The following is a 17,981-nucleotide window of genomic DNA, read 5'->3' on the forward strand; positions in this document are numbered from 1 at the left end:
GCTTCAATCCTTATTACAATTCGTTCCTCTGAATCACATGGCTGGACTCCTGATTCTAGGTCTGGGTGGGGATCTCGAGTCCCAGAAATCCCTCCCACTGGTGTGGGGGCTGTGGAGTCCACAGCAGCTACTATTTGGGTGGCCCCTTGGTCTTCACCATCAATGAGTTCCTGTAGGGATCCTGAGAACCCTGGAGTGTGATGACCAAACCTTTTCCAATAGGCTTGCCAAGTTCTCTAAACAGGTAGCTCATATCAGCAATCAGGAACGGACGCAGTGTTTGTTAACTTAAAATATTCAGGGTGGTAGCAAAGATTGGGTGTAGGTACTTTTGGTGGGATGAGAGAATGTAAACGAGTGTTTTAACATCTGAGGTTTCTGATTAAATACTCCTTGGGTTCACTAATGAATAGAGTATATATTACAAAACACAAAACCTCCTTTTTATCTGGCTCTCGAAGTTCTTTAGAAAGACTAGTGTGCCCTTTAGCATACATGGCTGATCTCAAGTTCATTTCTTTGTCTCGTTTATTTCCAGGGCGCTCGGGGCTTAGATGGAGAACCCGGGCCGCAAGGTCTCCCTGGTGCACCTGTGAGTAGTTTTCCTTTCATGGGATCCACTGATAGATTTTTTAGCAATGATCAATGATAGATATTTTTGCTGTATGTATGTGTGTGTGTGCAAGTGTCTTTGCATGTGAATAAAGTGGAAAAATGGGCAATAGTTTCTATATTTATTTAAAATTTTAAAATTAAGACAAGCATCTCTTTTTTGTACAGAGAAATGTTCTTCTGACTTGATATGGGTTTTGTTTTTCTCATAAGTATAGTCAAATTGTTAAGTTTTTATGCTTGCTGTGTTTTCCTTTTGCTTTGGTTGCTAGGATGCTTAGAGTCACAGAAACTGTCTCACTTTAAGTTCTTGGGTAGTTCTGTCCTTTTTCTCTCCTGTGATTTCTGATCTCATTATTTGATATTCTGACGGCCATGTGCACACGTGTCCTTATTGTGGACTGCCTCACACCTGTTTTGGAAGTAAATAAACCAAAAAGCTGTTCATTAATATCTCTCATACCACATTGAAAAGAAGAAAAGGTATAAGTAAAATAGAATTTCCAACTATCAAGGTCCAGTGGGAGGGACAGAATGTAACTGAAGGATAACATTTTAAGATCAAGCTCCAGAACACGTGGTGGAGGTAATGCACCAAGTGGACCTGAGAGGAAGGAAGGCCTGCAAAGCCGTGCTGGGAGGGAAGGGCAGCGAGCACAGGTGGGGAGGGCAGGGAGCACAGGTGGAGAGAAGCCCTGTTGGGGTGATGGGGGTGTGTGCTGCCTTAGGGCTGGCACGGCCTGGGTGGAGAGCTCCTTTTGAGAAGATGAACTTGAATAGATAAGGTAGAAGCACATTATGGAGAGTGTTTAATGCCCATCTGGGTGATCCGAAGTGATCCAGTGGCAACAGGAAGCCATTTGAGGTTTTAGAGCAGTTAAGCAGTTCAACAAAAGCTGTATTTTAGGAAGACACCTCTTCTCATCTATTACCGCCTGCACCATATATCAACATTAGCTGGATAATTCTGACAGAAATCATTATTATTGACTGGGGGAGTAAGTAATATGGAGAAAAGGTTGGCAACTCATCCAAACCTCAACCCACCATGATAGTCAATGAGGCTAGAGAATGTGTAGACATAGTTACTGATGTCAAGGTTACCTGCAGTGTGGACCTTAATTTTATTATACCTATTCATCCAAAGAGCACAGAAGCATTATGCCTTTACAGTGAAATCAATAGACATGTAAGTCTCAATTATCCTTATGGTAATATCAATTTTTAGGACAATATAATTTTTATAAAAAGATTTCTTGAGGCATCCATGATAGAGCAAAGCCATTGGGATGAAAGAACAATAGTGAGGTAAAATAGATGGTGTTTTATAGTTTCAAAAGTCTATCAATAAGTTATTTTGCTTACATAAACGCAATTTTATTTTCATACAGGGTGATCAAGGGCAGCGAGGACCTCTAGGAGAAACAGGTCCCAAGGGAGACAGAGTGAGTTCGAATTCGTGTTAATCACTGCGAGCATGGAGGTTGTGCTGATCTCTTTGATGTGACCTAAGTACACGTGGTAATTGATTGTGTCTTGTCTGTCTTCTCCCTTCTACCCTGCAGGGGGCTCAGGGTTCTCGAGGAATTCCTGGTCTCCCTGGGCCCAAGGGCGATACGGTATGTCCTGAGCTGTAGTCATCAAGCCCATTTTTCAAAGTGATAATTGTAATAAAACTTTAGAAAGTGATGAAGGGAAGAAGAATGTGTTTCTAAGAGACAGTGTGTTTCTTTGTGCGTCTTTAGGGCTTGCCAGGTGTGGATGGCCGGGACGGGATACCTGGAATGCCGGGAGCAAAGGTAGCTGTGTGATTTAGTCTAAAGGTGGTGGAGTCGTCCCTGCCAGGGGCCCGCCAGGCACAGGGTTTCCATTACTACGTCACTGGGACATTTATTGAGCTGGTTTTGGCTTTTTTTCCTCCTTTTAATTTTTTAATCAAGTGTCAATTCAAGATACTTATTAGAAGTCAGAAAGAGAAAGACAAATACCATATGACATCAATTACAAGTGGAATCTAAAACATGGCACAAATGAACCTATCTGCAAAACGCAAAACAGACTCACAGACATAGAGAACAGACTTGTGGTTGCCAAGGGGGAGGAGTTTGGGGAGGGACAAATTGGGAGGTTGGGATTAGCAAATGCAAACTATTATATATGGCATGGATAAACAACAAGGTCCTACTGTATAGCACAAGGAACTATATCCAGTGTCCTGGGATAAACCATCATGCAAAAGAATAATGAAAAGAATGTATCTATGTGTATAACTGAGTCACTTTGCTGTACAGCAGAAATTAACACAACATTCTAAATCAACCACCATTCAAAAAAAAATTTTATTAGAATAGAATGTTTGTTTGCTTGGTTTCAGAAAGGCAGTAAAATTGCCCCACTGATGAAAGTAAGCAGAAGGAAATTATGTATTTTGATTGCATTTCTGTCCTAAGTCCTATCCCATCTCCCCGCCCTGAACTGGGTCATGCTATAAAAGTGCACGTAAGGTCAGCTGTGCGGAGAGTCCTTTTGCTTAGAAGGTCTTGGTCTTTCCTTTTCTTAAAAGAAGGACAGCAGTTCATACAGATTCAACGAAAATTTTTTTCAGGGTGAACTAGGGAAACCTGGACCTCCTGGTGAAGCAGGGTTGCAGGGGTTACCTGTAAGTATTTGAATATTTAAATGTTGATTGGTTTATATACATAATTTGAAGATATGCACTTGGGGGAGAAACATGTTTTGTATGTAATTTGATAAGTTCTGGAGAAGAAATGATGCTTTAATTTTATATTTTTACAGTTTTACATTTACATTTTTGTACTTTTTCTCTGAATACCTAGTTATTTCTCTGATAACCACACTAAGCTTTAACTTTGTATTTTGCATCCCTCCTCTCTCTTTAGTTCACTAAATCTTCCTCATATCGTTTCACTAACCCTGAGCTGTGGTCCAGGCTTTAAACTTCCTCCTACTTTTAACCAGTTCTGAAGCTCTTGTACCAGGGTTGAGCCATAAGAGGTTGAGAGTATGTTCAGGGAACAATGTGAAATAATAAGATTTCATTTTTTGATCGTGTGCTATTTTGAATTATTCAAATTGGTGTTTTCCTGCATTAATGTGGTTGGAAGTTCATGTGGGTTATACCACGTGTATTCTTGGCTCTTTGGAGGCAATTATTTCAAGTTAAAAGGGATACTTGGTAATGATGAGGACTGCCCTCGGTTTATTATGATATCTGACACTTTAAAATACTCAGAGAAATCAGGCCTCCCAGTAGCACCAAATCTTAGACCCAGCATTCTTCTGCCATTCTCTTTCTCTATTTAAGGCTTAGAGTTTTTGATAGGTCCTTGCTTTGTATTCCATACATGAAATCATGCCAGGAAGAGCTCCTGTTGATCTGAAAATAGGATTCTAATTTGGAAGTTCATCCTTGAAAAGTAACTTTAGTTTAGAGCTAGAATTTGCTGTAAGGGTGTTCAGACATAACAAGGCAGTTACAGTAAAGTTGCCTTCTACACTGTGGGTAGGTCTATAACTGTTCAAATTGGGGAACTAGGAAGAATCTCCCTCTAAAGCTTTGAGGTTGTCACGATACCCCCAGCCCCTCCCAGCCCCTCGGCAGTATGCAGTGGGCTTGGCATCTCACGGATTCTCAGAGGAGGTGATTAAACCTAAGTTCTGTGTGCATTCTTTCAGGGGATACCTGGAATTCCTGGCGCAAAGGGTGTTGCCGGTGAAAAGGTAAAAGATGAAAACTTTGTAATTAATATTTTTCTCTATTTCTTTATTATTTACTAATATATTTTATTTATCATTTTATGTATTTCCAACCTGCCTTTTATTTTATGTTTGACCTTAAGGAGAAATCAAAAAGGCCTTAAGGCTTCAGAAGCTAATCTCTTTCCCAGCTGCAGAAATAGTACTTTGACGAAGTGTTGCTGATCGAACTTCCTTCTTGAAAGAGTCATCCTTTGCCAGTGTAAAACAGAGAAAGTTTTATTGCTCTTCACGATTTACTATGAGGATGATATTAAGCCATAGAAATTGTCGGTGCATATTATTAAGATGATTTACCTTAAACTAAAAGATATTAAGCATTTTGTTCACATAATGATCAGTTTTAAGTGCTTATATTCTGGCACTTAAGAACCAATAGTTGAAAGAAAAAATTAAAGGGCTAAAATATAGCTTTACTTTTTTTAAAAAAATTAATTAATTAATTTATTTTTGGCTGTGTTGGGTCTTCATTTCTGTGAGGGTTCTCTCTAGTTGCGGCGAGTGGCGGCCACTCTTCATCGCGATGCGCGGGCCTCTCACTGTCGCGGCCTCTCCCATTGCGGAGCACAGGCTCCAGACGCACAGGCTCAGTAGTTGTGGCTCACGGGCCCAGTTGCTCCGCGGCATGTGGGATCTTCCCAGACCAGGGCTCGAACCCGTGTCCCCTGCATTGGCAGGCGGATTCCCAACCACTGTGCCACCAGGGAAGCCCCCTAAAATATAGCTTTACTTTAAATAAAATAGATAAAGTGTGAATAATGTAGAAATTGATTACTGTTAGATTACATGGCTCCAGCCCTCCGATCGTAGTGGCTCATGGAGTCGAGCAGAGATGTTCGCTAGTAAGTGGACCACGGGCAGCTGATGGTGGCGTGGGACCCCAGACACCTGCTTTCCCTGGAGCCGGCTGGTGCATCCCTTATTTCCTCATGCTGCCATGATCTTTTACAAGTTTAATGGTGTCCATGTCAGGTATCAAGGAAAAGGCTCAAAGAAGTGTATTGGAGGCGGAAATGCTGAAGAAAGACATATATAATTAATACTGTAAAGAAAGAAAAATCCTCTCTTATTCTTGTCTGTCTAAAGACCTTCACTTTTGGACATCTGGCCTTCGCTTTTAAACATTTTTGACATCTTTATTATGCCTCTGGGAGTGACAAAACAGTATCCTAACCTAAATCTAAAGAACTTTGATGTACCCACCAAGAAAGAGAGTTTACATCTCAATGTAAAATCAGGAAAGTAATGCTATTTAAGTGTAAGAAATACCCAGTCTGGGTAAGACAGGTTGATTATTATGCTTATTTACTGCCTGGATTACTCTAAATATTGTATTTTATCTTCAGGGTAACACAGGTGCTCCAGGGAAGCCCGGGCAACTGGGGAATTCAGGCAAACCGGTAAGTTGCCATAGGTTACCTTTTCATACCTTATAACCTGTTGTAATCACTAAGCAAAGGATTAGGGAGTTTAACTTTTTCTTGACCTGCCTTCCTCATAACAGGGCCGCCAGGGGCCGCCAGGAGAGGTGGGACCCCGAGGACCTCGGGGCCTCCCTGTGAGTATTCCTTTTCTGTGGACCCCTCCCAAAGTGCCTTCCCTGGGCTTTGCTGGGTCTTCCTTCCCTCATCTCCCTCCCTCCCTCCCTCCCTTCCTTCCTTCCTTTATTCATTCATCCATTAACTCATCCAGGAATGCCTTCTGATGTTTTAATATGTGATAATCCAGATAAACAATGGAACAGGAATGCTACTTAGATATACAATATGCTTTTTTTCCCCTAGAAAGTGGAAACAAAAATGAAGTATTAAAAAAAAAAAAAAAGATGACCCTTTCTGCTCTCATCCCATGCTGAAGGAAATATTTTAGTGTGATTAAAAAAAACAACTCTATTGAGGTATAATTCACATACTATGTAATTCACCCGTTTAAAGTATACCATCCACTGAGTTTTAGTACATTTGCAGAATTGTGCAACCATCACCACAGTCCACTTTAAAACATTTTCATCACCTCAAAAAGAAACTCTAGATCCACTTGCAATTCAACATTTCCCCCCAGCCCTCTCAAACCTAGGAAACCACTCATCCGCTTTCTATAGATTTGCCTATTCTGGAAATTTCATATAAATGGAATCATGCAGTATGTGGATTTTTTAATGATTGGCTTCTCTCGCTTAGCATAATGTTTCAAGGTTCTTCTATGCTGTACCATGTATCAGTACTTCATTCCTTTTTACTGCCAAATAGTATACAGTTGTATGGACGTACCACATTTTATTCATCCATTCATCCATCGATGGGCATGGGGGTTGTTTCCACTTTTTGGCCATTATGATTAATGCTGCTGTGGACATTTTTCTACAAGTTTTTGTGTTGACTTGTTTCATTTCTCTTGAGTACATACCTACGAGGGCAATTGCTGGGTCATGTGATAACTCTATTTTAATCTTTTGAGAACCTGCCAGACTTCTTTTAGTGTGAACTTGTAAATGTGTCTATTTTGCAGCAAATATAGCTATGTGTATTTTCTCACTAGATACATTTTAACCCTTAGAGAGAAACTGATTTGGAAATGAAACATGACGCACTCAAATTTAACTTTAAAAAATTCTCCCTGGTCTTGATTTTAAGTTCTTAGTTTCAAAGCGTGCTGGGTAACACAAAGAACTCCAAGTGAGAACACAGAAACGTTCCCAAATATCATTGTTACTTTTTAAAGAGCATCTCTTGAGTATGTTGGGTGAGGATTTTCACACTTCAGAAAAGTGAAATATCCCAGGTATCTTGCGATATGAGAGCAGAGAGTGGAGTTTTTCCACTTCTCACAGATGTTCGTCAGCTGACCTGTACCAGGCGGTGTCCAGACGTTTCTCTGCAGCCAGTGAAACTAGCTGCTCCTCACGCCTCACTTATCCTTTTCTTCTCTCTTTCTGGGAGGCTGTGAATTTCTAATTAAAATACTTTCCCTCCATTGACTGTCAAAGCAGTGAGGTCATAGCTGGATCATATTTCTAAAGCATCAGAAAGACTGACGGTGTGGAGGAAGGGCGCTGGAGCTTTGAGAAAATTGACTATTTCATCGCGTGCTCACGTTATAGGGCAGAAAGCAGTCCAGTTGTAGGTCCCCCTGCTGATGGCAGGACCAGGCACGGAACACAAGCCGCCCGGGTGGACCGGGCTCGGCCCATCCCCAGCTCAGGGCTCGAGGCCGGCCTTCGGAAGCGAGGGCGTGGGGTGGAGGCGGTGCTGACTTCACTCACGGGACGGAGGCGGATCCGAGGAAGTTATGCTGCACAGGGTTTTGAGCCTGATTCCGGTTTTGCTTGTTCAGTTTCTGTTAAGCGTCCCCATTCTTCCCACTGTTGCCGACATTGCGGAGCACAGGCTCCAGACGCGCAGGCTCAATAGTTGTGGCTCGCGGGCCCAGTTGCTCCGCGGCACGTGGGATCTTCCCGGACCAGGGCTCGAACCCGTGTCCCCTGCATTGGCAGGCAGATTCTCAACCACTGCGCCACCACGGAAGCCCCTACCACCTCCTCTTTAAAGCCTCCTGTCGGACTCTTCTTTCTAAGCCCACGTCCACCCCCTGGCTCAGGTGGTTCACTGCTGCTTGATTATTGCAGTCGCTTCCTGATTTGCCTTCCTTGCTCCCATCTTTCCTTCTACTGCGGCTCGCAACAAGGTTCTCTTGGTACTTCGGCTGGGATATCTCTCCGTTCTCCAGGACTCTTGCACATCGCAGGGTGTCCTGCATCTAGAACTCCAGCCGTGTCCCCGCAGTCCTGGTGACAAACGTAAATGCCTGGGGAACGGTAGGGCTCCAAGTCTGCACATGCCTCCATATTGGTCTTTGCAAAGTACAGCATCCAGCATCATTTCTCTTCTTCATTTAAAAATCTTCAGTGGATTTCCACGGACAATAAGGGAACGTCTGAAATCCTAAACTGTCTGTTTATCCCCTAGTTTTACTTCCCATTTCTGCCTTGCTCAGAGCCTGTGTTCCAGCCAAGCTAGACTTCATGCTAATTCCCAAACACTCTCTGCACTTCTCAGCCTGCCTGTTTTCTTTGGGATGCCCTGCATCACAGGAGGAGATGGCTTTTTCCTCTATTTCTTTGACTGGACATCCCATGTGCCCTCCTAGATACAATTGAAGTGTTAGTTCTGCAACGGAACCATCTCTGATGACGCCCTACCCCCCAGATAGAAGTGATCTCTCCTTATTCTGAACCTGTAACCCTTGGTCCCTTTTTGCCCTGTGGTGTGGAAACTGCAGGAAGTCAGGAACATGTCTGATCCACGTTTGTGTTCCCTACATCTCTTTCCTCGGGGCCTGCCGTAAGGTCGTGCTCAATAAATATTCCTTGAAATGCATTGGATGGGAGGTACAGTAAATCTTTCTGTGCTGCTTCTGTTCATAATTGACTTCTCACTTACTGCCGTAAGGTCATGCTCAATAAATATTCCTTAAAATGCATTGGATGGGAGGTACAGTAAATCTTGCTATGCTGCTTCTGTTCATAATTGACTTCTCACCTACTATAAATTTTTCAGAAGAGTATCATGAGTGGTTATAAATATTATAGTTCTGGATCAGAGTTTTTACACCAAACGTACTTACTGAAAGATACATTTGTTCTTTCATTTTACATCATTAAATTCATTTTCTTGGTAAATTCACACACTGTCACCTATTCCCCACAAGTTTGATCAGTTTTTCCAGCAAATCTTAAATTGAGAAGCTGAGTAGAAGGAATGAAACCTATTTCTAATGTGTCCTGTGAAAGAATCAAGGTTAACTGAAGTCTGTCTTTGAAATTAAAGTGCCCTTCTCCCCTTTCCTCACCATTGTTTCATCAACTTTCGCCAATGCCACGGCAAAAAATACTGGAGTTTTGGCATCTCTAGGGATAACATATGAGCACATATCTTTACCACTTGTCTTGTGCTTCCTTCCGGCTTTCTCTGTCACATTCCCCTGGGTCTACACATGCGTCTGGGGGACTCCTGGTTTAGAGCCAGCAGGTGGCTGGGGCCTCTGATTGGGTCCTACCGTGTAGTGGCTCCTGGTCCATCTTCCTCTTCCAGGCTTCTCAGAACTTGCCAGGGCTTTTGTTGAGTGGGTTGTGTTTGCTCTGCTCTCGTGATTTCAACTGGGATGAGTGCCACACAGATCTACCCCCAGTTTTCTGAAGACTATACACTCGTGGAGTGTGGAAGCCTGTCTCCTCTCTCTTGAAGTCTTCTACCCTGACCCCATCACCAACAGCTTCAACACAGAGGTCCCACATGATGTGCTGTTGAGTGACCTAAGCTGCCTTCCTACCCCACCAGACTCTGGAATATTCTCCCTGTCAACACTTGGTGAAGCAGCTGTGATGGTTATAGTGTAAACAGATTGTCCTCTGCTTCTGTGTGAGGGGATATTTAAACCTACACTGGAGAGAAATACAAAATACACAATGTTGTAAAATTGAATAAATCTTAAAAAATATTTCTGTGGCAAGCCTAAAAATTATCCCTGTAGTAGGACTAATATGATCTGCCAATGTTAATATGAAAATGGGTTTGTAAAAGTAGCAGTCTTTAGCAATCATAACTCATCTTCTGGGTTGAACATCCTTTTTGCCAGAAAGAGGCATTTAGTGTGTACTACAGACTGAGTATAGAGATTTATAATTTCCCAGTTCTGAAACTGGCAAGGTACTAAGGATAATGTTCGTTCTTCAGTTACTTAGCATTTTGGGTTATCAGGCAAATACAACAACCATCACAATCTAGAGCACAGTGGAGTAAAATCCATTTTTTTGGTAAAATAATTACGACAACCCAAGTATAATAAAATGCATTTTTCGGTGGTATTTTAGAAGTCTGATAGTTCCATTTTGAAAGGGAGACTTCCATATTGAAGTATTTGTATTTATTAAAATGAGTTTTACAAAATAGCTCCTAGAATTTGTTTATAAAAAAGGCTCCTTCTTAGTGATCTGACAGAAACTTGAGAAATGAGGACTAGAGACTGGTTTTTTCCAAGCATAACTCATGCTTTTAAAGAAATTTGGAAGATTTGAAGCGAAAAGAACATTTAATGGAACATTTGATTAAAAACTATCATTTTGACTGATGTCTTTATTCCTTGGATAAACATAAATAACTAGCACATCTGTGGTGCCTACTATGAGCTGGATGTTGTTCTAAGTACTTCATGTATCTATTCAGTCCTCCCAAAAGCCCATTTTACAGATGAGGAGACCGAGGCACAGAGGGGTTGAGTTGCCTGTCTGGAGTCAGCTGGTGCATGGCAGAGCCGGACTTCAGACCTGGCCTTGGGGCTTAGTGTCCAGGTCCCCATCTCCACCCTCTAATGCCTCCAAAGTCAAGGTTCCGCTGGATGTTTTTATTTGAAGTTAGCTTGGCAAATTCTAACGGCACAAAACACATTTAGCAAATTTTAGTATTTATGGAGCTTTCTCAGTGAGCATTTAACAAGAATCTAAGTAAAGCTGGTGAAGACAAACGAACAGAACATAAGCCCCAGCAATTTCCTGGGTCTTACCCCAGACCTACAGAATCAGGACCTGGGGGAGAGGGGTGGAATGGGGAGGGGAATGGGGAGGTGGGGTGGTGAAGACACCAGTGAAATATATTTCTAAAACCTACTCAGGGGATTCTGATGTACAGCCAGGGTTCAGAATCACTGGTAGAGGGTCTGCATCTTTTCTTTTTTCTTTAAGCCTTGATTGGCTTCTTAGATAGGGATGAATTGGAAGATGTGTCTTAACATGTTGGAGATAAATAAGGTGGCACAGAGCACCCAAGAGAAAAATAGAGCATTTTCTTATGGTCTTCACATGTTCAGTGGTAGGATGTTGCCTTTTTTTCTGGTTCCTTCCGATTCTCTTGTTAAAACCCATAACTTTTGTCAACAGGTTTGTAAATATCAGCCATGGGACAGAAGAGCCATTTCCCCACCAGCCTCTCTGGCCCACATCTGAGAATGTGGTTTCACCATAGCTGTTGAAACAGAAGAGATTTATCATTTTTTTTAGCACTCTTGTTGTTACCAGGTTAGGGTGAATTGCTCCCTGCAGGATGTATTTAGTTTAACCTGTGTTTTCTTAGAGATTACTATTTATATCTCATTTGCTCATGTTCATCTTAGTTACAGGCGAAATTAAAGAACTTAGCGGAAGAATATGCATGTTTCTAGAACACATAGAAATCATAAGAATGGCCATGAGAAAATCTTGTCCTAACTTTTTTTTTTTTTGGTAGCTGTTTGGTCATTGTGAAAATAAACATTACCTTTTTGCACAGTGGGATGATTTCTATAGAAATACCTAAGTTCAGAATAGCCAAGGATTTATAAGCTAGACGTGAAATAAAAATGAGGACCCACACGCTATTTGTGCAGGGACAGAAAAGTGAATGCCCGTAATTTCACCCATCCCTCCCCTGGTCCTACGTGTGTTGCCCTGTCACGGCTATAGGTCAGCAGAGCAGGCTGGCTAGACTGGGTTCTGAGCCGTTCGTAGGTATTACCAAGGGCTGCCGGGGCTTGGAAAAGACTTCTGAACTAAATAATAAGAGCTCATGAAAGACAGAGAAAATAAGATTCCAGCAGAGAAAATCTTTGTCTTTGACTGAAAAGATAATTAATCTCTCCAGAAGTAAATGAAAGGTTATACAGTCCTTTCTTTTCATTTAGCCTTTTGGTTTGTGGAAGACGAAAAGAGTATATTAATCATTTTTGTTTTGGATAAGATGGCATAATGGTTCATTTATTTAGAAATGAATATGTGGAGTTGTATCGAGAACTTTGCTTTCCCTTTCTGACACCATTAATTATGTTTCCCACCAATGACTGTTAATCGTTCTGTGAATTAAAGTCATTTTATCTCAATGACATTTAGGATCTCAGTCAGGATGCAGTTCAGAAATAATTTGAAAATGCCAGCAGAGCAGATGTACTGAAGAAAATCTATCTTGAACTTTGAAGTGCTGGGTCAGTTTAATGGGGTGAAACCCAATCTTTATGTGTAGAGACGCATAGAAGAATCTATCGTAGTGGCTGGTTTTCACCTGACTTATCAATATATCCTTCTAACATCCGTCCTCATGGGGCGCTGCTTCTGGCTTCCAAGCTGCTCACAAGGGTTCTGTACCAATGTATTATTCAAACTCATGCATTAGACAGAACATTTATATAAAAGTTTCTGAAAAGCATTTAAGAGTATTTTGTTTAAATCACCTGTAAGTCATATGAAACAACTGCCATGAAATTATAGCTAGAGACTTGTAATTTGGCATACATTTCTCAGTCCTTTAGAGCAACTGAAAATGCAGAAGGTTTATAGATCTTGACATTTTGTTCTTTTTATAGATGAATGAATAACATATGGGTCAGATCAGGATAATCTTATCAGAAGCACTTAAAAATATTAAACATTAATATGAAGTTGTCATGTCATTTTAAGGAAAAACAAACTCAAAAGGCTACCTTCATTTTGTGTACACCATCCAGGAAATGTGATTATTTATCCAGCAACCTCAGTGTTCAGCTTAGTTGAACTTGCGTTAGAAATGAAACAAACTTTTGTCAGACTGCATACAAGTGTATGAAGTTCTCAGAGAAAGAAATTGAAGAGTTCATGGTGTTTCCTTTTCTCAAAGGGCTTAGAGTTTCAAATAAAAAATTGATATTGGCTCACAAAATGAAATTAGAGTGTTGCTTTTGGTGTATCTACATTATAAATTGTACTTTCCAAAGTCTATTTAATCTTTTAAGACATGCTTAAAACGAGTAGAACAAAGAATTTTCCAGAAGCTTTATAAATTTCTACTGTTTATGTCTTTTTGAAGCTACAGTAGTAATTTGAAGGCCAACATCTCTGTCCTTTTGCTTTTTCACTCTTTCGAGGTTCAAGATCATTTGCCAGATGCTGCTTTAAAATGTACTGTAGACCTGAAATTTACTCTGTGTGTTACATTACATTTATGTGGAATTCAAAATTTTACTATACCTATACCTCAAGAACATGTAGTCTAAATGAGAGGATAAAGCATGTACACAAGTCACCATAATCTAATTTGGATGGTGAAGTCGATGCTGAAAATTCCTAATTGCCATTTCTTGTAGATGTATCAGGTATGATGTCCATCGAACAGTCTGTATTCACAACAAACAGCATTAGGACTGTTAGAACTCAGGATGAACACTGAGGAGGCTGCAGGCATTTAATATAAAGGTTTCTGCCTGCAGTTGAAGATGGGGAGAATACTTTGGTGACCTTTATATTTAGACAAAAACCTAGGTAGCATGTTACTTCATTGAAATAGTGATTAAACATTTGCATTTCGGCAAACTGTCTGGTTGACCATCATGTTTGTGTGTTTCTAGGGCAGCAGAGGTGAACAAGGACCAGTAGGACCCCCAGGACTACCAGGTAAACTGGTAAGTAATATTTCTAGTCCCTGGCCGTTTATTTGCTTCATACGAAACACAATAAAATTTTTTAAAAGAAGCAAGGAGAGAAAAATAATTTACAAAGGGTAATTGAATCACCCTTACTTGATTTCTATTCCTATGTGAATGTGTGAAAATGTAAATGAGGAATTTCAAATTAAATCTAGGAGACCCTTAAAGGGTATTTTAATCAGCGTGGTTTGTAGCATTTATTGGAAAACTGGGAGAGATACAAAGTGCTACATTTGGCTCCTGGTTGTTCTTGGCCTTGGAGAGCAAGTGCGTGAATGCCGCCTTTTACTTCTCCAGCCGTGCTTGTTTACACAGCCAGCGAGGCGGGGACTCAGCTCAAAGAGCCCACTGTTGGGAAGGGGTGCTAGCTCTGGAGCTGGGGACCTCAGAGGTGGGATGGAGTCGGGGGGGGACTGGCTCTCTTCTCCTGGGAGCTGGGAGAGTGACAAATTTGAGAAGCAGAGTTAAACCAACACAGCACATTTATTCTAGCCAGGAGTCCACACACCCAAGGTTGTGTCTGGCTTATGTGCTTTCACTGTTGCGGTAGCATTGGTTCTGGGGACTCTGTGTTTGTCTTTCAGGGTTCTCTCGGCAGCCCTGGCCTCCCCGGCTTGCCTGGCCCCCCTGGACTTCCTGGAATGAAAGGTGACAGGGTAAGATACCTAGCTGTCCAGAAAGTTCCTTATTTGGAAGGGTGATTTCTACTATGTTGAGAAACCAAGGTCGCTTTTGGTCCAATGGAGAATTTTTCTAGAGATTACCATAGAGAGCTATCAAGAAAGATATCTTAAATTACTGAGAGTTGAGATTAAGAAACAAAAAAAAATCTATTAATATAGTAATTTATCAGAAGGGAAAAATAAAAGCTGAGTAAAGTAAAAATTTCAGCTGTAATCACACCTCTTATTTAGTTCTAAACTTCCAGTCCTACTAATTACATTTTACATGGATGTGATCAGAGGACACTTCAGGTTGCCAGTGATTTTTTTGGACAATTGTCAGTTTCTCCAGGTCTGACCTGACTCTTGCTAGGTGGTGAGGCGATGGGGATTATTCATACTTGTTCCTATTCACCAGCCCAATAAGGGGAGTTGGTTCGTTTGAAATTATATAGTTAAAAACCTCAAAACACTGAAAAAGTATATTTTATTCATTACAGGGTGTAGTTGGTGAACCTGGTCCAAAGGGTGAACAGGTAGGTGCCACGTGTGAAATGCAGCGCTTAATGTGCATTAATGTGCTTTACCAGCAGGGGGCACTGGCTGATCTGCGGTGTGGGTAAAACGTGGAGGCTCAATGTACTTCATAGTGAGTGAAACGCAGGGTTTAATTTGGTCTGTAGCCTTATCTACCATTTTAATAAGCCGGAGCGAATGATGGCTCTGCCTTCAAGAATACACATGGTCCTTCCTTTGAAGAGAATGGCCCTGTCTCTCTTACGCAACAGATGGGTTTACTCCAGTGTGATGAGGCCTTCCATAGCCACATCATAATGTTTTGTTTTTTCTTTACCAAGACCTTAGCAAATAAACAATGCATGTGAATTAGAGTTAGTCCTTGCCCTGGTGTTTTTTGTTGTTGTTGTTGTTTTTCAACTGTAAGAGCCCTTTTTAAGTATTACCTAATTATAAAATTGCTGGATATAGTCATTAATCCTTAACTTTAGCAGAAAGTCAACTTCACCTTCTGGCTTTTCTCTGGGCTGTTTTCTGGGTTGGACAAGCCCCTGACAGCTAGATAGGAAAACCACTGAGATCATTTTGTATTTCTGCATGATCTTGGGGGGGGCACCGCAGGGACTTTTGAATGCTTCTCAATGTTGACTGGTTAGAATGCTTCTCAATGTTGACTGGTTAAAATTGAGCCAAGGAACTAAGAATTTTAAAAATGTGACTTTTAATTTTTAGGGTGCCTCTGGTGAAGAGGGAGAACTGGGAGAAAGGGGTGAACTCGTAAGACACTTTTTTTTTTTTGGTTATTGATGGAGACTCACTGATTTTGAACTGTATTAGAAACATACATACTTTTTCTTTTCTCTGACCTTGCTATCCTTGCTGACTTCTTTAAAGGTAATACGTTTCCTACATAAGCTAAAAAACAACCCCCGAGAATCGCACCCAAGATCAAGTAAAGTGGAGGGGAAACACGCCAACATTGATAGACATGGCCTTAAGTGTTGGGAGGACAAAGCGTTCCCTTTGGAGGGCATGTTTTCTTGTGGTTTTCCATCTAGACATTCAAGGTGGTTCTTATATGGCTGTAGACAAGTCTATGAATAATGCCCACCACGGAAACAAAATTAAAGCTTTATTATAGTTTGTATTATAGGTTATTGTAGTTAGAGAGTTGAGGGTCCCAAGTTTGACCGTGGGTATTCTCCATGGCCTTTTGGAGTCTAAGACCCTCCAAAGAAGTGATTCCAACTACAGGGGAGGCTTCTGCTAAATCTCCAGGAAGGCGGGGAGGAGGAGAGCAAGTCATCACCTCCACAGCACTGCTAGGTCTGCTGGCTTATCCTTATGGTTATGAGACAATCTAACAGGACCTCGTGTGGAAACTTATGCTTGGTCCTTTGGGGGGTGTATGTGTGACAGAATTCTCAGAAAATAGTTTCAGAGAGCTTTTAGTACAGGAGAAAATGCTGATAGTGTTTTATTCAGAGTTTTAGGATTTCAGTTAACATCTGAATGAGGCAAAGCTTCCTAACTATTAAGTAAATTAGAAAAAGGGTGATTTCAATTTTATTTTCTGTTGAAACTGTTCATTTTATAAGCTAAGGGGATGTTTTATTTTTTAATTTATTTATTTTTAAATTTTTGTCTATTTTTGGCCGCACTGCGCAGCTTGTGGGATCTTAGTGCCCCTACAAGGGATCGAACCCGTGCCCCCTGCATTGGAAGCGTGGAGTCTTAACCACTGGACCTCCAGGGAGGTCCTTAAGGGGACGTTTTAAATCATCCTGTTTTGTAGTGGACATGCACTGACTTGCTAAGATGAGCTGAATTCATACCTAGAACTAGTGGTGGGAGATAGTCAAGGTTTTTTTTTAAGCATAAGAGCATGCACATTTGGTTTGATAGACTTTTGGGGATGAGTTTAAAAATATTGTTAGAGTTTCAGAAATGAAGTCATCTGGTTTAAATGTCTATTATGTTTTTTTTTTTTTTTTTTTTTAAATGAGGATCTTGAATCAGATGTGTATGTTTTTTTTTTTTTTTGATTGATTGATTGATTGATTGATTTTGGCTGTGTTGGGTCTTCGTTTCTGTGCGAGGGCTTTCTCCAGCTGTGGCAAGCGGGGGCCACTCTTCATCGCGATGCGCGGGCCTCTCACCGCCGCGGCCCCTCTCGCCGCGGAGCACAGGCTCCAGACGCGCAGGCTCAGCAGTCGTGGCTCACGGGCCCAGCCGCTCCGCGGCATGTGGGACCTTCCCAGGCCAGGGCTCGAACCCGCGTCCCCTGCATCAGCAGGCAGACTCCCAACCACTGCGCCACCAGGGAAGCCCTATTATGTTTTATAACAGCATGCTAGCTTAATGTCTTTTGACTTGCCCATTTCAGTTCTCCACACCTAGCATTTTAAATCTGAATGCAGCCATGGAGAGCTGTGATTCAACCCTATTATTTAACAGACAAGTTAGCCAAAGGCTGGGAGGTTACAAAGTTTACACTGGGTCCTGAAGTTAAGTAGCAGAGCTGGGACCAGAATCCAAATTGTTAATCTAATTTTTTTCTGTGGTGTCATGGTTCTTCTGTTCATGGTTTTCTATTGAGTTTGGCAGCATGATAACCTTTTTAGAGTTTTTAGTAAACATTGTTCTAATATAATTTTGTTTTATTGATTTAGGGAGATATAGGATTACCTGGCCCAAAGGGATCTGTAAGTATAATGAACAGTAACGGTATAAAAAATAAAAATATGAATAAAGCTATAGAAAATGCAATGCTCTGCTTTATGAAATCATTCTAGAAAATTCAATTCTAAAAGGACTTGCCTTTAAGGAAATTAACATCTACATTTATTCTTTAAGTAGTGGATTAGTCCAAAGAAAAAACCTCACAACAGTGTAAATGGATCTGCCTTTTGACCTAATCACTCTAAAGGAAGT

At 41.2% G+C, this 17,981-nt stretch overlaps 1 protein-coding gene across 1 annotated transcript in view; it reads left to right on the forward strand.

Moving 5' to 3' along the window:
* Positions 1–17,981, forward strand: part of COL9A1 (collagen type IX alpha 1 chain) — an 84,677-nt gene that overhangs the window by 46,707 nt on the left and 19,989 nt on the right. Inside the window, exons 21-33 of the mRNA XM_057527924.1 lie at positions 539–592; positions 2,004–2,057; positions 2,178–2,231; positions 2,358–2,411; positions 3,218–3,271; positions 4,309–4,353; positions 5,736–5,789; positions 5,894–5,947; positions 13,792–13,845; positions 14,454–14,525; positions 15,032–15,067; positions 15,780–15,824; positions 17,720–17,752. Of these exons, the coding sequence (XP_057383907.1) occupies positions 539–592; positions 2,004–2,057; positions 2,178–2,231; positions 2,358–2,411; positions 3,218–3,271; positions 4,309–4,353; positions 5,736–5,789; positions 5,894–5,947; positions 13,792–13,845; positions 14,454–14,525; positions 15,032–15,067; positions 15,780–15,824; positions 17,720–17,752 (663 nt within the window). The remainder of the gene's footprint in view (positions 1–538; positions 593–2,003; positions 2,058–2,177; positions 2,232–2,357; positions 2,412–3,217; positions 3,272–4,308; positions 4,354–5,735; positions 5,790–5,893; positions 5,948–13,791; positions 13,846–14,453; positions 14,526–15,031; positions 15,068–15,779; positions 15,825–17,719; positions 17,753–17,981) is intronic.

This window comes from Balaenoptera acutorostrata, chromosome 14, assembly GCF_949987535.1.
Source record: "Balaenoptera acutorostrata chromosome 14, mBalAcu1.1, whole genome shotgun sequence".
NCBI classification, from domain to species: Eukaryota; Metazoa; Chordata; class Mammalia; order Artiodactyla; family Balaenopteridae; genus Balaenoptera; species Balaenoptera acutorostrata.